Source organism: Haplochromis burtoni, unplaced genomic scaffold, assembly GCF_018398535.1.
Source record: "Haplochromis burtoni strain Fernald_Lab_line unplaced genomic scaffold, NCSU_Asbu1 Contig_79, whole genome shotgun sequence".
In the NCBI taxonomy this organism is placed as follows: domain Eukaryota; kingdom Metazoa; phylum Chordata; class Actinopteri; order Cichliformes; family Cichlidae; genus Haplochromis; species Haplochromis burtoni.
Genome location: NW_024582440.1, coordinates 1,573,276 through 1,592,695, shown reverse-complemented (window position 1 = coordinate 1,592,695; position 19,420 = coordinate 1,573,276). Strand labels below are relative to the sequence as shown.

At 38.6% G+C, this 19,420-nt stretch overlaps 1 protein-coding gene across 1 annotated transcript in view; it reads left to right on the top strand.

The window, feature by feature from the left end:
* mapkapk2a (MAPK activated protein kinase 2a) overlaps positions 1 to 19,420 on the top strand; it is a 37,564-nt gene that overhangs the window by 9,075 nt on the left and 9,069 nt on the right. The window contains exon 2 of the mRNA XM_005924707.3: positions 13,741 to 13,880. Within this exon, the coding sequence (XP_005924769.1) occupies positions 13,741 to 13,880 (140 nt within the window). The remainder of the gene's footprint in view (positions 1 to 13,740; positions 13,881 to 19,420) is intronic.

The following is a 19,420-nucleotide window of genomic DNA, read 5'->3' as shown; positions in this document are numbered from 1 at the left end:
TTTTTTCACATTCTGTCTCTCACAGTTGAAGTGTACCTCTGGTGCAAATTACTGACCTCTGTCATCATTTTAGGTGGGGGAACTTGCACAATCGGTAGCTGACTAAATACTTTTTTGCCCCACTGTAAATGACAGGCTGTGAGAGGGAGACTTGGGAATCGGTAATGAAATAATTTTGTTTACATCATTGTAAAATAATTTTAAGTTGTAATAATAAATCTATTTTCTTAATTTCCTCAGTACCAAAACTAGGGACGTTTCTGGCGACTAATAGACCTTTTCCACTAGTACCTAGTACCTGCTTGGCTCGACTCAACTCCATTTTGTAGGGTTTTCCAGTATGTGGTAGTACCTGGCACCAGATACCTACTTGGCCAATGTTCCAAGTGATCTGAAATAATCCAAAAATGTGAGGTCAACAGACTCCATGCCACTGATTGGCCAGTTATTGTTGTCACTCAGTGAATCATGAGAGCAGCTCCTTCACAAAAAATCAAAACCACAATTTTTTTGAAACCTAGCAACAAGGAAAATGGCTACACAAAAAACAACATCAGTGTTCGTAGAATTTAGCTAACCAAACGTAGCAGTGCTAGCAGCAGTGGCCTTCTTTTATCCTAGCATTCACACCCTGACAAATGGCCACTTCTTTTTTTTTTTTTTTTTTTTTTTTTGGGGGGGGGGTGACAGCCATGCTAGCCGGCTGTCATCTGTTTACTTTTCCCCTTGCTTGTTTGCAACTTCCCTTCAAAGAAAAATTAACAGACAGAAAGGGGGTGGCATCTGTCTGTCAGAGCTGCAGCCCAGGTTAGTGGCCATTGGGGTCATAACATCTTTGAATCTCTAACTGCTTTTTTACATTAGGTCCTTGCCCTTTAGAGACAGTATCTGAATACCTCTCCTGTATCCTTAATGACATGTTTTGACACATCACTAGATGTGGTTCAACTAATTCTGACATCCTTAATTCTGACATTAGAATACCAAACTAGCAGAGGTATTTACCAGCATTTTTAACAAATCTTTATTAAATGCTGTTACTGGAAAATTTCTTTGCAACTGTAAGGATCTTAGACTTCCATCTGGTCACACCCCTCAACTGAGAAATGGACTCAACCCTGAGCAATAAACTCCTGAATCAATCCATTAAGCCACTACAGACTATTCATAGTCTCTAACACTGGAACACCCCATTAGATGGCAAAGGAGCTTTTTTTTTTTTTAACCAACTTTGTTTAGTTAAGGTGACAGATACTTGTTAAATTGGATGCATTAATGACTAGCCACACTAACGCTTCATCCAAGTTTCTGTGAATCAGGGCGTTCAGGACAGTCCACTCAGGGATCCTTTAAACATGGCACCCCGAGCTCCCAAAGACAGGTTCCAGAGCCGTGTTTCACCTAGAAACAATATAAGAATAAGATAAAATTGTAAGAATAAGAATATTGTTTCCATAACACTACAAAAAACACTAAAATTGTAATTCTCAAACTGTGACTATGATCCTAATCTAATATGAGGTATAATAAATAAAGCAACTGCTGCTGCATCTCCTGACTCTGGTCACTTGGTGAAGTTGAGTAGTTGCCATTATTGCACATTAATATAATTGTTTTGAATCTTCAAGCAGTCCTGTGTTGAGAGTTGCCTGAATCTAAAATGAATCACACTGAGCAAACACTGTTTTGTGGCATCTCTCCAACTAAATATACAAGTCTGAACTAAGTGAAGTTGATACACATAAGACGCCAAAAGGAATCCCCCCCTCCTCCTCCTACCTGCATGCGCTATAATTTACTTTGCCCGATTCCTTCAGTCCTGAGTGTTCATTATTCTGGTCTAGGTGCTGGGAAATTTTGCTATTTTGTTACTGTGTTCAATGCTGTAAATGCCCAATTGAAAAACATGGACCTTATGCAAAACTTAAGGGAGGTTGGGTCATGTGATTGCTTGAATGACAAAGATGCTGCAGTTTGGTGTTTTTTCTTTTTTGCTACTGTGTACAAGCTGAGTATTTAGATGTCTTTTTCTTCTGTTGGATATAGTGGCTTGAATGCATCCTTTTTAGATGTTTTTTATCTCTTTTTCTTTTTACTGCCGCTACATTGAGAATGTTTTATGGCACGCAGTATTATCACATCTCATTTGATATGCCAGCTGTAAAGGTTGTTGACGTCTGAGTGTAATCATGTGGAGCAACAGTTTTGGTTTGAAGGTGGGTGGTAGGGTCATTTAATTTTAGACTGGTTCACGTGGGAGGGGTTAGCCCTTAGTAATTATGGTGTGGTATGGGTGTGTTTATTACCGGGCAATAATAAACCCTGTCTTTTGCATCTACCACTACCCCATTGTCCATGCACATCCACAGCGCCTAAGTCATACTGCATCTGCTAATGCAATCAACTTTTTAGGGGCCAATATGGGGTTTTTCATTAGTGTTTGTTATCGTCAGACTCGAGATCGTGTCCAAGAGGCTGTCAACAGTGGATCCTTTTAATCACAACACAACAAATTTCTTAACTGCACACATTAGGTTCACTAAAATGACTGAAGTTATAAAATCTGAACACTTGTCTCCTAAATTCAGGTGACCTCGCAGCCTTATAATTTTAGGTGTTGGTGCACATCAGTACAAAGAGTTTCTGAGGAATCACTTTTATCTTACAATGAAATATTTTCATCCTGATTTGAGTCCCTCCGAGGGCGACAGTGCACAAGGTGGGGAGTCACTAAGTGGTTGATGAAAATTACATTGTCAGACACTAGATCTCAACCCAACTGAAGTCCTATTGGAGATTTTGGAGTTGCATATTCAACAGTACTGTACACCATCATCAAAACGCCAAATGGGGGAATATGTATTAGTTTCAGAGACCTACAAAATCTCTGCCAAGGCACATTACAACTGGCAGCACTTTGCGGCTCATAACCTAAGATATGGGGTGCCATGTAGATTTTCCCTTTTTGGTCATGTTGCCAACCCCGAATTTCCATCAGCAAAGCAGTCCTTCCCCTGATATGAACTTGTATATTTAAAAATATTTGCCAGAAATAGCTGCAGAAAGTGACAGATGGCTTAATTAATATTATATTGTTGATAGTACAAAGTCAAAACTGTTGTTAGGACCTCACTGATAAAATGCATTTGAAAAATTGGATTAGAAGACATGTTGCTGCAAAGAAGCCCCTAAAATGGAAGAACAAATAGCAGTGATGAAAGATAACGTTTGCACAGAACACTTGTTCTCTCTCCTAACCGGAGACAGAAGTTGGGGGGATTTGCTGTTTATGTATCACAGCTACAGAAAAGTTAGTGAAGATTTTACCTAATCTTTGTACACTGTTTGAATGACAACATAAATATGCTTCCACATAAATATTCTTATGTTTTAGCATCTGGACAGATGGCTTTGTTAGCTGCCTGTCTGATTTCATAGACTAAAACAGTAATATTATTGTAAAAGGCTACTTTTTATTTCTTCCATAAGACCCCTGAGCCCCCACTAGGAGTTGGTTTAAAAAAAATTGATTTTCCAATTCTAATCGATTTTGAATTGAATAAAGCAATATTGATTCATTAAATCCTGAATAGATTTTTAAATATAAATGTATTTTTTCAGAAACGCCAGAATCTGTTTAAAGCTCACAAAACTATTTCAACAACTGCCGAACAGCTAAAACGGCAAATGAGCGCAGGTAAACGGATTCCGCACAAAGACGTAAACACAAAGCGCGGATCGTTCACCCTACACAGGAGCTGAAAGCCGAGATGTCACAGATTGTGAAGCTGCAGGTTTTGTCAGTCTTTCACCAAAATTCACTGAACCACCAGCAAAAGATCAAATCTAGGTTTCATGTTTGATAAACATCGTCATTAATTCCCTGTTACTTTTGCTTTCTGCTTCCAGCACGATAAAATCAAACTTCCTGCACTGCTCTCTCTCTCTCTCTGTGTACAAGAACAGTTTCTCATCTCATATCTGTTTTCTGCATTATTCACTTGCTTATTACGCACCAGTCAACTGTTGTGTACAGCACTGTTGGCTGCTGATTTTTGTGTTTTTTTTCTTCTCAAAAATGACCTCCGACAAGTAGAAGCCAAATTTTTTGAAAATTACGCCAAATTGCAAAACTCTTAGCTGCGCCTCTAATAAAACCTCTGTAACTTTGCTCTGCTTCACTTCAGCAGTATCGGGTAATTTTCACATGTTGATTCATGGTTTTCTTGCGTTTTTGATCTACTGCAGAATATCTTTAAGGTGGTCATATAATCTTTGCATCTGCTGTGATGCTTACACCTCTGATGAAGTCTCACAAGTGTCAGCTTTGTTTTTATACATAGATATAAAAATGTGGATATGTACTGATAAATTATCATAATTATAATATTTCTGACTGGATCAAAATGGAATGGAAACGAATTGAATCGGGACCCTGTGAATCGGAGTCAAATTGATTATAGAAATTAGGGACGATACCCAGCCCTAGCCCCAACCACCACCCCCACCCTCAGGACTCTGCCGACATCTCCCACAGTGGCTTCACCTTGTAAAATGTTTTCTTGAACCAGGTTTTATGGTAATAATACAGATGAAAAAGTCATGATTATTCACCTGTGCATGCAAGAGATACTGTGATAAAGAAGTGGAGTCCCTTAGGGCTGCACGATTTTGCATAAAATGAGAATCACGATTTTTTGGCTTAGAATTGAGATCACGATTCTCTCACGATTTTCTTTTCCAGTATAAATATTTATTGCACTTATTAACTGCACATCAACTTCGTAACAGTTGAGACTGAACATAAAAACAATAAATAAACATAAAAACAACAAATGTCTCACGTTTTGTTGTTGCCGCAAAATGTTGTACTGCTTGAAATTCCGTCTCCACCGTTGCTCGACACTGCGTGTATAGAGCAGGTAGTGCAACAATAGAAAAATAGTTGCGGGACGGCACTGTGTAGCGTTTGTCTAGGGTGTTGATCATTTTCCTAAATCCCTCGTTTTGCACAGTGTTGATGGGAGCCATATCTTTGGTCAGGTGATAAGTGATAGCCTCCGTAATTTCTTTGTGCCTGCGGGAGTTCGACGGGTATAGGGAAGCGCTGTATAAGGTTCCCGTTATTGATGTTTGGGTGGTTGACCGGGACGGATTTTCTCCTGTCACTTTCTCGTCATCCCTGACGTGCTCTCCGTTGTTTTTTCCCTGCTAATTTTAGCATCACGGCACAGCTTCTGTATCACGTGGTATAAGGCTCCGCCCTTGTCATTTGTTGAGCAGGAAGAGTGAGCGCTTGTTTTCATGCAGATTACGTCCCGGATCAAAATGCGGTACAATCGTCGTCGTCTTTTTTAAAAAAATCGTTGTCATTTGGAAATGAGATCGCACATAAGTATGAATCGTGTGGTTAAAAAATGGACTTCAGTGTCAGGACTCCTTGCTGTGCAATTTCAGTGGTGTCTTCACAGTAACTAAAGAGGTTGAATACAGCAGGCACTTTAGAGGTTTTAATCCTGTAGGGTCTAGCCGGGTACATTTATTTTTTAGATCACAGGATTGTGCCTGTTTATATAGGCTTGTTATACATTATGACTGAACTGTGTTCCAGCTGGAAGTGAAGTTTACAGTGAAGCCTGTTTGGTTGACAGAAGGGTTATTTTAGTGACATACTTTAGTGTTATGTGATTGTAGTTGGCTGCAGTTTGTATATTATTTAAATAAAGACAAATAAATGATGTTAGATGAACACTAACAAACTAACAAAACCATAAAAGGGAATGCAGAACAAGGCTGAGAGGGCTTTAGGCCTTCTAGACTATATGGGCTTAGAATGAGCAGAGATATTTTGGAAACTGTAGCGATTTCTGGAATTAATACATCACCAATGGCTTTTATAATTTATTTATTCTGTGTGGGTCTATCATATATTATTATAACTATATTTTCTGTTTTGGAAGAAAGCAGTCATCTTGCTGTAGTCAAGTATTTTCACTAGACTAGGATGTTCGCATAATGTTGACCCACGAATGTGAAATTAACAGTATGTTTTCAAAAGAAGATATCCCTCTGAAGTTTGTTCGTATCTGGAAAGGAACTCCCTGTACTGTGCATTTTTAAGGTGTTTAAGCACTTTCCACATGAACTGAATTTTATTCCTAATGCTTTCTGTCTCTAAATTGTCAGCTTCCTAGTATGAAGTCAGCGTGATGTGGCAATGTGTGAGTAGTGCAGGTAACTGTCACTTGGACATCGTCTGTGTATTGCAGTATTTCTTGTAGTGAGAGGCAAGCTTCCTCTTTCTGCATCAGAAATAGCAACTTTGAGCAATATCCCAAACTGATTCTCTTGACATTGTGTGAAAATGACAGTAGACAGAGAAACTAAATCCCTTGGTCACATTTTCAGAGTTGTTCCAACAGTTGTCCCTTCTGAGGTAAAAAGGAAAAAAAAAATGCTTGACTTATTCAAGTGAAGTAAACACCTGTCAAGGTCTGTTTAAGAAAAGAGGAAGTGGTGATCTTAGGCAGTTTAAATGTGTGTTTTTGTGGTTTGCATTTCCACAATTTCACTTGGACTGCAGAGCAGAGAAAACCTGTCTAAATGGTGCTTTAAAAGTAGTGTTTTTTGAAACGGCTAACAAAAAGTCTAACATCATAATTTCTTGTGACTTTATGCTGGTAAGGGGTCTGATTAAGTATTATCACTGATGGAGGAAAAACTGCTCACCCGTTAATCATGAGATGGCAGGAAAAGGAAGGACGGGGAGGAAGGAAGAGGATCTCCTTTGGTCTCCTTTGAGTTATTTCTCTACCCTTATGATTTTCCCCTATGAGTTTGCCATCTCCTCTCTCTCTTTTCATTGCTTGATGATGAGCTACTTCCATTATGCATCTGATTACCTGCTTAAGCAAGATTGAAATCCCCCTGCTTTCAGCATACATTTAGTCATCACTGATTTGCTGTGGAAAGTGAGTTAAACAGAATGTATTACTCAATAATTTAATCCTTAAATCTCTAAAAGTATTCTTTTCATTTTGCCATCAGATACCAGATGTACCAAACTTCTGGCTAAAAATGTTTTTCACTCTTAGAACACATAATTTCGCTAACAGGCACATTGATCCACTGAAACTCTGCTTTGAAGGTAGTGTGAAACTGAAAGACAGTAATGTTTTTCATTTTTAAAGAGTGAAAGGAAAAGGGGAATGTCTGGACAGCAAGAATAAAATGAACTGACTTGATGTTATAACTCAGTGTGTATATGTACCTTTTATCTGTGGGCAGAGAGCCAACTGTTTACTTATTCAGTCAGTAGCTACAATGACGCAGATCATAGGTATGACGCTGAAACAAAACCTGTTGGGGTTTTGTTACTCACTAGTTATTGGCATTTTGGTCTAGACAACCCAAAACGTGATCTCCACATATGTGGACGCCAGGAGGTTAAGGAGAAAGACCATTGTCTACTCTTTGTGCTTGTTTTGTGTTTAGTCTGAAGGTCACAGGCTCAGTGACAAGTGGGATCTGTATCATAGCATTATTTAAATCTTTATTGCTGTCAAAATGGTGGCATATTTACCCCCAAAAATGTGTTTGACATTTGCCACAAACAAAGAGATTAGCTCAAGCCTCATAAACATCTCAGGGGTTTAAGCTTCTTTGGCCTAATATGATTTAATCAGTTATGTTGTCTGTGATCGAGTGTAGTAACCACCCAAAGATGTAGATGTTGCTTGACTAGTAGATAAATGAGGTATGGTGCATCTCTTCTTTGTGAATGTGGCCCCTGTGAATAAATAACTAAATTTCAACTGAAACCACCCACACATACTGACCATGTCTTTTTCTTGCATCTCTTTCTGTGGAGGGAAGTGCTTTTGGAAGGATGTGGTATTGTGGTTGTGAAAGATGGTCCCAGATGTAGGTAGGCAACTGTAGATGTGACAGAGTAATTTCCAAGTTGATGCAGTACTTTGTGAAACTAAATTAGCCCCTGTTTCTGTGTACTTGCAAGTTCTTAGTTTTTTCATGTAACATAATTAGGCATATTTTATGTATTCATCCTCACTTTTTTGTTCTTTCTTCATGTATTATTTTCTGCTCGGGTCTTATGATCAGTTCCTAATATGGAAGCAGCATGGTTAAATAGTGCTGAATGGTGTTAACAGTAACGGGAAGTGAGTGGTTTCTCTTGCTCAGAGTTCATTCATGCAACATATCACATAGATCTGTTGCTTTTGTGTCAGTTGTGACACAACACTAGTAATTCACAGATTTGAAGCTAGTTATAGTCATTTAAAAGCAAAAGTTGCTGTTGTGCAACTTTATTTTGAAATTGTGAAACAAAATAAAACTGCTGAACTCTTAAGGATCCTTAATATGCAAAAGAGTGGAACTTCCTTATAGCTTAACTGTTCTGGGAACTTGTCCTGCTAAACATCTTAGTTTGTCTGTCTGAAAACACTCTCACACACTCACACCTGTGACTAACTGGGAACTGGTCACATTGTTGGCCTGCTGTCATTTGAAAGCACTTGATAACACGCCACTTTGCTTGTATTTATATAGTAAAGCCACAAGTGCAGGTGGGGATTTACACAATGAATCACAGGGTGGCCAAAGGGAGGCGGTACTGAGGCTAGCTAAAAGGAAGGGTTATAGTGAAAATGTTGCTAAATGTCATTAGTCTCTATTTCACTATTTCACTTCTATAATAATTCCATCCACTGCCTGAAACGGTTTTCATCTGTCCCAACTCAGCTGCTTCTATTTTAAAAAACAAACAAACAAAAAAACCCCTCCATCTTCCAGTCTATATTGGGAAGTGAGACAACTTGGTGTTTTTTGTCATAGAGACATAGTCCTGTCTCATTTCCTTCTTTTAACAAGCCACTTGTTTTTTTTCATGAATTGAAATGCTTTAAGCCATCTGTCCTGCTAGGTTCACAGTCATTATTATTGACAGAACTTCACAGTGCTGTTTGGTCACTGGTGAGACATTCAAAACCTAGATTTAGTTTTTTAAATTAAACAAATTCTCACCTTAAGTGCCACAGTTGAAAACTGTGTTTACTTGCCACAAACAGTATGTTCTGTGCAAATGTTAGCTTTAACCAGCTGTCACAGGACCAGAGGCAGAGCACATCTTGGACAGATTGTCTGTCCGTCACAGGGCTACGCATGAACAAGCTGCATTATTATTTTTTTTATGTGTTTTCTAGCTCAGAGTGACAGACCTATAGAACTCACTGGGAATTTGAGGCCTTTGTTTTCGCTCTCAATCAGCCCACCTTATTCTTACTTTTGTATATCTCTCCATGTACGAATTTGGATCTTTGCTTTGTCTTGACATGCAGTCACTCTATAAAATTCTGTTTGTATTTAGCTGAAGAAATGAACTTTTTATTGTACTGACTGCAAAATTGTACGCCTTTGTATCTGTATTAAACAGGAGTATTGGAGACTGCTTATTGAAATGTTAGTAAACGTACAGATGTACAAATCTAATTACATAGATGTGCAAAACATGATTTCATGAAAGTGTGCAGACACACAACAACAGATGTGATTGTATTTTGAGACTTAACAGATGTCTTTAATCAGATCATGTCCTATTAACACACAAACATGTTTGGTGCTTCACTGAGCCCACAAAAGGAAAAAGTCACATACAGAAGCAAGTCTACTGCTACAGTGTTGTTTAACCCTTTTTGTTTTTCTAATTGAGCTTAGCTTAACCTATCGCCTCTCCACTGAATTTCACTTCCCTACCACCCTCTGGTCTCACTCTAATCAGCCCTGGGCTTTTCCTTGGCTCAGGAATAGCAGGTGGAGGATGGTTACTTCCTTTAGCGTAACCCCATCCCACCTCCCACTGTCCTCCTCTGGGCAGGGGAGCTTTTGTGCCGGCTAAAGGAAGTGTATTGTGTGCCCATCTGTCTTCCACATATCCCTCCTTCTCTCCACAAGCTTCGGTCTCAAAGGGCTACCAGCAGATTGGAGGGGGGTTGCAATGCAGTAATGCATCAGCTGAAAGGTGACAGGAGTATGTTCATCTGTGCCCATATACTTAAAGATGTGGTGTGAGTGTTTCATACAATAGTTTTGTTTCCAGTACATGCATGCACACCAGTCTTTAATTAAATTGTGCTTTTACAATTGGACAACATAATAATAATAATAATAATGATGATGATGATGGTGGTGGTGGTGGTGGTGGTGGTGGTGGTAGTAGTAGTAGTAGTAGTAGTAGTAGTAGTATAATAGTCAGTGTAACAATAATTCAGTCATTCTGTCACAAAAACTGTGTAACTCTTGCTCTCTTTCTAGTGTTAACTATTATTAGTGAGGGTGGACAAAAGACCAGAGGGCTAATATCTAGAAATAATTAATAAATAATACCAAATTTAAAAACATTGCCACAATATCGGACTGTTTTGTTGTTTCCCCTTACAGGGTGAGTCCCAGGTTGTGACCGATATTTAAAATGTTTAGTGTTTTAGAGTTTAAAATGAACACATTTCATGTAAATAACTATTGCAGTGTTTAAGGCCTACTCCATTAGCATACTCTTACTGATGGAAAACAGCTGGTGCACTAACGTGTTCCCAGTGTAATTCACACTTTGTTATTGTACTTGTTCTGTCCAGAGAGATATTACAGTGTATTCGGTAATTAATTGAATCACAGAATGTACTGAACTAAGGGAGTTGGTTTGGTCTGTCTACTGCAGCAGCTGTCTGTGTTTTAGGCTGCTTTTTTTTGATCTTTTATCTCTTTTTTTTTTTCTCTCTTTTTTTTTTTTTTTTGCACCTCTTCCCCTTTGTACTGAACTCCGCTTTCAACAGCATTTGACCTACGCATAGCATCGTCACCGTCTGGCTGTGTACTGTTTTTGTAAGCCTGCCTTTGAAGGTTGCATACCCAAAATCATTCACTCTACAAATGCCTACATGAACAGACACAAAGACAAGACAGCAACACTAATTTGTTAAATATGCGAGATGTATTATAAAATGGTCTATAGTAATTTTATATACTGAATGGGGAGCATATATGTGTATATGTCCTTGTTTTATGTGTTTAAGGTATTGGGCTGTTTTTTGTGTATGTTTGTTTGTTCCATTTTATTTGTATCTAGGAGCTGGGGTATGTTTCTAGTTTATATTACCTATTGTTCCCGCCTTCCCAGACTCCAGGTAGAAACTGGCTGCTGACTAATTCTGATACAGTGGATCTCTTCCTCCTGTGACGGTCGTGTTATTATGCATAGTCTCTCACAAGTGAAGTAAACCAGCAGTGAGCTACTTTTTAATTTTTGTATTTCATTAATTTTTTTTTTATATTTCAAATGTGTAGATTGTACAGCCTGCTGTCAGGATGAAGGACATGTAATAATGTGCCACGCTGCACCGTGGATTTTTAATTTTCAAAATCCATTTTTTTAATTGATTCACAAGATGTGCACAAAATATCAACTGTTATGTCACAGAAGCCTCTGTTCCCTTCATGCCTGTGTGTATCCATAGACTCGTTCCTTTTTTGACGAAGGAAGTAAGACCCACCCTTGTTTGTTCTGTTGCAAAGGGTGGTTGAACTGTCCTGTGAGTTCAGTGTTGACATAAAGTGGACTCATACATCACACCATACTCCTCCTGGATAACACTGTCACTTTTTAATGGTCAGTGAGCCCTAAGACATTTGATTCTCACCTTAACAATCCATGTGTTTTGTACCATGCAGGGACATTCCAGTGAAAGGTTTTGACACATTGACTCTTTTGTTTTTCCCTGTTTTCCCACTGGAAAGCAGTGGTGACATTAAAACAAAACATAAAGCATTTGGATATGGGTAGGAAGTCAAAGTGTAGTGGAAAAGTGGAATTTTCAATTCCTCACACATCTCCCCCTTATACTGATAACGAGCTTGTGCATACTTAGCATTCTCTTGGCCAGCTTCATGATAGTTGCCTGGAATTTCTTTCCAAATTCCTTTAGGTGGTTCCCTCATGTGGGCAGCATACTCCAGTTCAACCTAACCGTCTCAGTTTGGGTTAAGTTAGACAATTATGGAGGCCAGATCATCTGATGCAGCACTGTCACTGACATTAGTCTAATAGCCTGTACATGGTTAAGTGTATTTTGTCATGTTAAAATTGTGTTTTTTAAATGTACTCTTAGGTGGTGATTTGTTGAAAAATCTAACTCAGAGCTATTACTGATTTGGGTCGGAAGCATTTAATACTAATGCTGTTTTTGAACTCCAATCCAGAGAAAACATTATTTAGACTGATGTTACTGATGGTCTGACTAAAGGTTGAAGAAAGTTTGTACACAAGGCAAATAAGAATTTACTTTCATTGTATGATAAGGACAGAATGCTTTATAAAGGTAGGGTATAGATGATATGACTGAAACTGTTTTTTAACACTTTGCTTAATTTCTTGTGTGACCTGGTATTTCAAGGGAACGAGGTTATCATGTATGTAAATGTAATGATGCTCAGCCAACAGACTGGACACTCCAGCTGGAACTAAACCCACTAAGTGTGTGTGTGTGTGTGTGTGTGTGTGTGTGTGTGTGTGTGTGTGTGTGTGTGTGTGTGTGTGTGTGTTGTGGGTAGAGCTGGAATGTAATACACAACAAAATAAACAGACGGCGGCTCATTGGCTAAGCTACATGGCAGAATTCTTTCTGTGGGCTGACAAAGATATTTTAAGGTTGTGGGGCTACATTAATTATCTTTTAATTAAATTTGTAAATAAAAACATGTAGTCATGCACTTCTATCAGCAGTGCAACTGAGTTAAAAAAAAACAAACAATTCTCTAGAGACATTTTGAAAAGTGTAGTTTGTTTTCCTGCTTGGTATATTAATCTATTTTCCTTTATTTGCTATTTAAGAAAGGCAGGAGCTTATATTTTAGACCTTCAGGTCCTTATTTGTCTAAGGAACTATTTTTACTAGTGTAACAGAATCGGCTGGTTTCCTGTGTCAATCTCGTAGGCGTTTTAATGTGTTATTTACAATGGGCAGGGTCATAACACCCTGACCCTTTCCTTTAACTTACATTTACACTCTTTGCTAAGTTTAATTACATGTGATCATAATGTAGCAGTATTGAATAATAGAATAAACAGAATATTACATACCAGCTGAATGTGCATGTCGTCTACCAAGGTCAGTTGATTGATCCCTAGCTCCTCCTGTCCATGTGTTGAACTATCCTTGGGCATTTTACTGAATCCCGAGTTGCCCTCCATGAATCCATCGGAGTGTCTTTGAATGTTAGGCAAAATGCTTAGGTAGAGTTAAAGGCATTGCATGATTGTGTATTACTGGTTGAATGAGACGCCTAGGTATGTTATAGATTCCAGTCCATTGCATTTACTGTATATTGTTTCAATGGCTTATAATGTTGAATGGTGCATTGACCAGGTGTAACCAACAGAGGGTGCCACTTTCACATGAATGGAAAATGGAATGGTTCATGATTTTTGTCACCTGATGGCAGCACTGCACTCTTAATGGTTGGTATTGATGTGAATTGGAGGCATTCAGTTGGTCTGCAAATTCAAACTTTTTATTCTCTACTCCAATTTAAAAAAACAAACTTTAATATACACCTGATAATTTTAATATAACATGGACTTCAGTTTCTTCCTAAAGCCTGTTAATTTTATCTTGAACATTTTAGATTTTTATTAACCTCAATGTCCCTCTTTGTTGTTCTACTCAGATGCTACAGGATTGTGCCAAAGCCCGCAGGGAAGTGGAGCTTCACTGGAGGGCATCACCTTGTGACCACATTGTGCGTATCATCGATGTTTATGAGAACCTCTATCAGGGCAAAAAGTGTCTGCTTATCGTTATGGAATGGTGAGTATACAGTTTTGGGGTGCGGCGCCCCCCCCCCCCCCCCCCCCCCCCCCACACACACACACACACACACACCACCACACACACACCACACACACACACACACACACAACACACACACACACACACACACTGAAAATGTGCAATTGGGTCTATAAGTAATTAGACAGTGACACAGGCTTTACAGATTTGACTCTGTACACTGTCCAAGTGGATTTTGAATCAGTCAGAATTGTTCCACTGACAGTTTGATACACAGCAATTTGTATACATTATCAAAAAAGTCAGACTCAATGAACAAACTAATAAAATTCTGAATTTGAGGTTCATTGTAATTAATTGGATTGTAGTAATGCTTTTTCTCTTTCTTTAAGTTTAGAACTCATGGCCATGATTAAATGCTATGTTTCCCTTCAGATTCTTTCCCAAGCCTTTACTGCTGCCACATTCAGTTGATCCTTGTGTGTCTGCCTTCAGTTTTGTTTATAGTAACTAAATATCCCATTTTTCTGTCGTCACTGTCCTTTTTAAAAATGTACTGTTGCAAAATTACTTGCCTGAGTTCTTTTGCACAAACTGTTTTTCAGTTGTATCATTTTATATTGAAATACACCTGCTCAGATTTAAGTTAAGACATAGAGTCACCACCATGCTACTGTGGCACCCAAATGTGTGACCATTTGCCCAAATTGAGTCATGCAAGGAAAAAAATGACCCCACGTATCGTAGCAAATCTACAGCAGAAACTCTTGGGAGGAAAACAGTGTTGCAACGTCCCAGTGAAAGTTAGGACCTCTGCATGATTGAAATGCTTTGGCTTTACCTTAAGAGAACTGTGCATAAACACAATACCCACAAACCTCAATGAACTGAAGCAACCTTGTAAAGACGTTCCTCAACAACAATGTGTTCCTCAATATCATACTGAATTGTTTTCTGTAAGACTGGAGTCATGCAGAAAATTATGTTATTACTGCTAAAGATGCAAACATGATGCCAGCTAAGATTAGATGAGCGTCATTGTATGCACAAGTGTACAAGAAACTGTTGAACTTGGTGCACACAGACAAACAAACAGGTATTGATGGGTTTTACTGTAGCTTTTCAGAAGACTGCAACAGGGCAGTAATTCGATTTGAATTTGATAGTGCTCTGGCTAAGAGCTGGAAAACGTGTTAACTCTCTGGATACTTATTTTGGGGGTGGGGCTTCCCCTTCAGAGTCAAAATCAAAATCGTCAGGTGGAAGAACCCATGCATTTCCCAGTCGACTTGCTTCCCCCTCGACCTGCCCGACCATGCAGAATGAGCATCTAACCACTTGACATAGTCATACATTCTCTGCATATTACTTTGAATAAGGATCTTTGGTGCTGGCTAGCTAGCTAACTGCATGCAGACCAGTAGGCAAGCATATTTACCACTTTCACTGATCATGGAAGAAAGGTAACTTCCTGATGCACTCTGAATGCACTTACCTTTTTCTGAAGAACAATTAGATCATAACCTAAAAGACTGAACTGTGAAGAAAAAACAATATAAGCTAGGGGTGGGCAATATAAACGATATACGATAGAAACTATATAAATTTGGCCAACGATAGAGATTTTGACTATACCGCGATAGCGCGTGTTGATGATGTCATCAAGCTGTGCCTGTTTTGGTCGAAAGCATCGCAGCAGCTACAACCATTATCATCTGCAAATTATGCCGGGCGACAGTCATAGCAAAGAGATGAAGCACTTTTGAAATATGGGGAAAGCCAAAAACTGCGCTTCCTCCACTTCCGTAACATTGATTCATTAATGTTGAATTTTCTCGCAGCTGTTCTTTCCCATGTTGTTGCAGTATATTAATAACTAACCTCGTATTGTGGATGAATAATCTCAGTTGTTCTCCTGACTGAAATTTGCCCCGTGTATAGCATCCTGCTATGCGATTGCATTTGTCCCTAACCACCAGAATCCCTCACGTTAACTTTTATCGAGTGGGGGGAAAAAACTTGGCGTTCATCCTCCAGCTTCACTGTGCTAATGTTATGCTGACATAGCTGTGTCGCTAGCAATCACGTAGCACAACATTATATACCAGGTAGTACAACTTCAGTAACCCTGCAAACACCACTGCTGTTTAGTTTTCTGTCTTCATTTATGTTGGAAGTGGTAGCAGAGCTGTACCTTTTAATTAGTTTCAAAAATCTCTCAGTCAGAACATGGTCTGTCAGGTTTAGATGGAAACTAGCGAGCTAACTTCCTGTTAACTTGTAACTCCGTTAAATTTAATAAATATTGTTTTCATTGATGCATGGATGTTAAACTTAATTGTTACACCTGTTAAAGCAGCAACGCTGATGATTTTATTAAAGATGAAAGAATTTAGACCGTTTTTAACTTTCAGTGTTCGTTTGACTTTGGGATCTGAAGGGACGGAGTTTTGGACCCAGATTACTCCGCGAAGCTCCTCACTACGGCAGCCGCAATGCTCTGACAATCCATCAAGCTGTGCAGCTTACCAAAGTTGTACTAAAACATTTTTTTTAACAGATTTCTGCACGCCAAAATCTGTTCGAGGTCAGTAAGCACAACCAGAATTCATACATAAGGCACACTCTTGATTTTTGAGAAAATTAAAGGATTTTAAGTGTGCCTTATAGTGTGGAAAATACGTTATACAGAAGAAAAGAATATATCGCGATATATATCGTTACCGCACATGCTTCAAATTATCGCCCGGCCCTAATGTAAGCACAAATCAAGCTCAAAGTTTGGAGGAACTTCTAGTATTTAAGTAGAGTATTGTATTGAATGCAAAAGGGCTGACCCAGACCTGGACACAGTCGGTAGCTGCCATTGTGCTCAAATGCAAAACTGAGGATTAGGTAGAGATAAATTAAAGTTAATACTTTATTACTTATGGATTACATTTTTCATTAATGATACTTTCTTCTTTATTATGTCTTCATTAAAAAACGCTTAAATGGCAGGGGGAAATATAAACTTTTCAGAAGGTTGTAAGCAAGCTTAAATTAGAGTGATAACAATGTGTTCGATATGTAACAGGATTGACAGGATTTGTTGGGAACAATCAAAGTGTTGGTGAGCAGCTTGTTTTCTTTAATCCTAAACGTAAATTTATCTTTGTTTTAAAATACATAAGCCCACTGAGATTTAAGTATTTCTCGTCTATGGGCTATTATGCCAAACCATAAATTGAGTGAAATTTTCATTTGTTATATAGTTTTCAGTTTCTAGAATTGGTAAGGTAGGTAAGGTAAGATTACCTAGAACAAAGGTGAAGTGATACTCATCTCGACCTCTCTGTTGCTCTAAGCAAATTTCTGCCAGGTTAGTTATTGTAAATCACTTGTGTACAACCTTTGAAATGACCCATTTCTTCTAAATGACATTGGTACAATTTCCTTGCTTTTGTAGTTCCACTTGAAGCATTTTAAACCACCCTTCCCCCATCCCCCACTACCAACTTCAAACACGTGCACTCATTAGGTTTGCGGTTTCAATTTGTAGTCGTCGGCGTTAGTGGACCGATCTGCCTACACACTGACATGCGAAAAAATGGCGCCGCTGATGACTCATTTCCTTGAGAAAATGTGCTAGGCATGAAACGCCAATGAAGTTTTCTGATTAAGCTAAAATGATTCCTAGAAAATCACCTGTGGACAGAGAGAAACATAGTCAGGCATTTCTCTTTTCTAGATACGCTGAGTAACTGAGTCAGTGTGATGAACTACATTTTTGTTTTCTCCCGTGTTGTGTAAAAACCCAACATGCGAATATGTCAGGTCCGCAACATAATTTTGGAAATTCGGTGCTGGTCATCTCTCCTGCATGACAAACTGGAAGCGGAAGTCTGTCTGGGACTGCTGGATAAACATGTTATTTGTACAACCTTCAGCACAAACTTGGTGGTTTGAACCGTATGGCATTGTGGTTATGGGATTTCTTTAATTTCAGAGTGCTAACCACAGTTGCTACTACCACTCCTGATTGATAGAAACTTTGTTCTTAGTATTACACTCTGTTATTAGAGTTTTAGATCCTTAGAGGAAATACAAACTTGCCTTTATGATATATTCATTGAGAAAATCAGCTTAAAAAAATCCAGTTTTATAACACTGTACCCTCCACATGTACATCTGAAAGACTGTAGCTTAACAAGTGTGTTACAGTTTGCTGCTGTTATGGTGTAAAATGTGTGCAATTCCTCTGAGCTTTTGAAAATATTAAAAGAAGTGTGAATTCTCAGCAGAACAGATGCTTCAATAGATTCATTTACATTGATGAACCCTACTGCTTGCAGTGCAAAAGTATAAGATAAGTTTGAATAATGGCTGGATCACCTCAGAACTGGCAGTTTAACATGTTGATCTCTCACACTTTTTTTTTTTTTAATCAAAATGAGTTCAATCAAACTGCTGCCCATTTTTCAGTATGCAAAATGTGAATGATTAATTTAAAGAAGTTCGAAGTGTGCTGTGGTTTAGAAGCCCTGTCCCGTGGCGTCCCCGGATCTTGCTTGCTTGCTATACATACGCACACTGCCATATACCATTAGACACACTCGGATACAAAATTGACGTTGATGATTCTACCTGAAACTCGCGCAGTCATACCGTGTGCAATGAGATTAAATGAAACTTAACATCAAGCATGCTAAGTACGAGTTTCTCATACTCATTTAAATTCAGGCTAACATTCATTAGTTTACCAGTGGTCAGCATCTGCTTACATCGACCTTTTCTTCAAGTCTTTTCACATGCATATGTCTGCGCCTCATTGGTAATACATAGTGTGGGGTGTTCCTGTGTGTTATCATAATGTGATGAGGGGCCATGGATGTGTAAGCAGTATTTTACTAAATCTGACTACAGTATAAATATAGATACTTTCAAGATGGTTCATACATAAAAGTACTCTGCATAACACGTTTTTGGAACGAAAGGGGGCATTTAAAGACCTAGTTTATCAGCTACGTTGAACACATTAACATTCTTTTTAGAGCAGTCTTTAACATTTGCGCAACACAGGGAAGCAGAAGATCAATCAAGCAGCAATCTGTCTGTTAGTCATACTAGAAGTGTGTAAACGACCATAGCAACCTACTTCTGTGTCTTTCACAGACTCTAGCTGGACCTAGTAGATTGCCAGTAAAATAGTAGTAATTTTTATCGTAAATTTACTTGAACTAACTTAAAAAAAACCATGCAAATTTGAATTGTTGCCGTGCACACTTTGTGGTATACAAGATGAACTAGTTTCATTCATGGAAGAAGGAAGTAACTGTAAGATTTAAATACCTTACAGATGGCGGATTAGATTAGTTTGCAAAAGGTGCGAGAAAAAGTCATTTTATTGGTTTCGCACACTTTTGTTGGTCAACCAACAGACCGCAGACCACCTCTACAAGGCAGAGGAAGAGAGCATCCTCTTTGCTTTGAAACGGCTTGAATGGTGTGCTGTATTTCCTACAACTAGGGCACACACCAAACCCCACATCCTGACAGCTATTTTAGCTTTTGTGCCC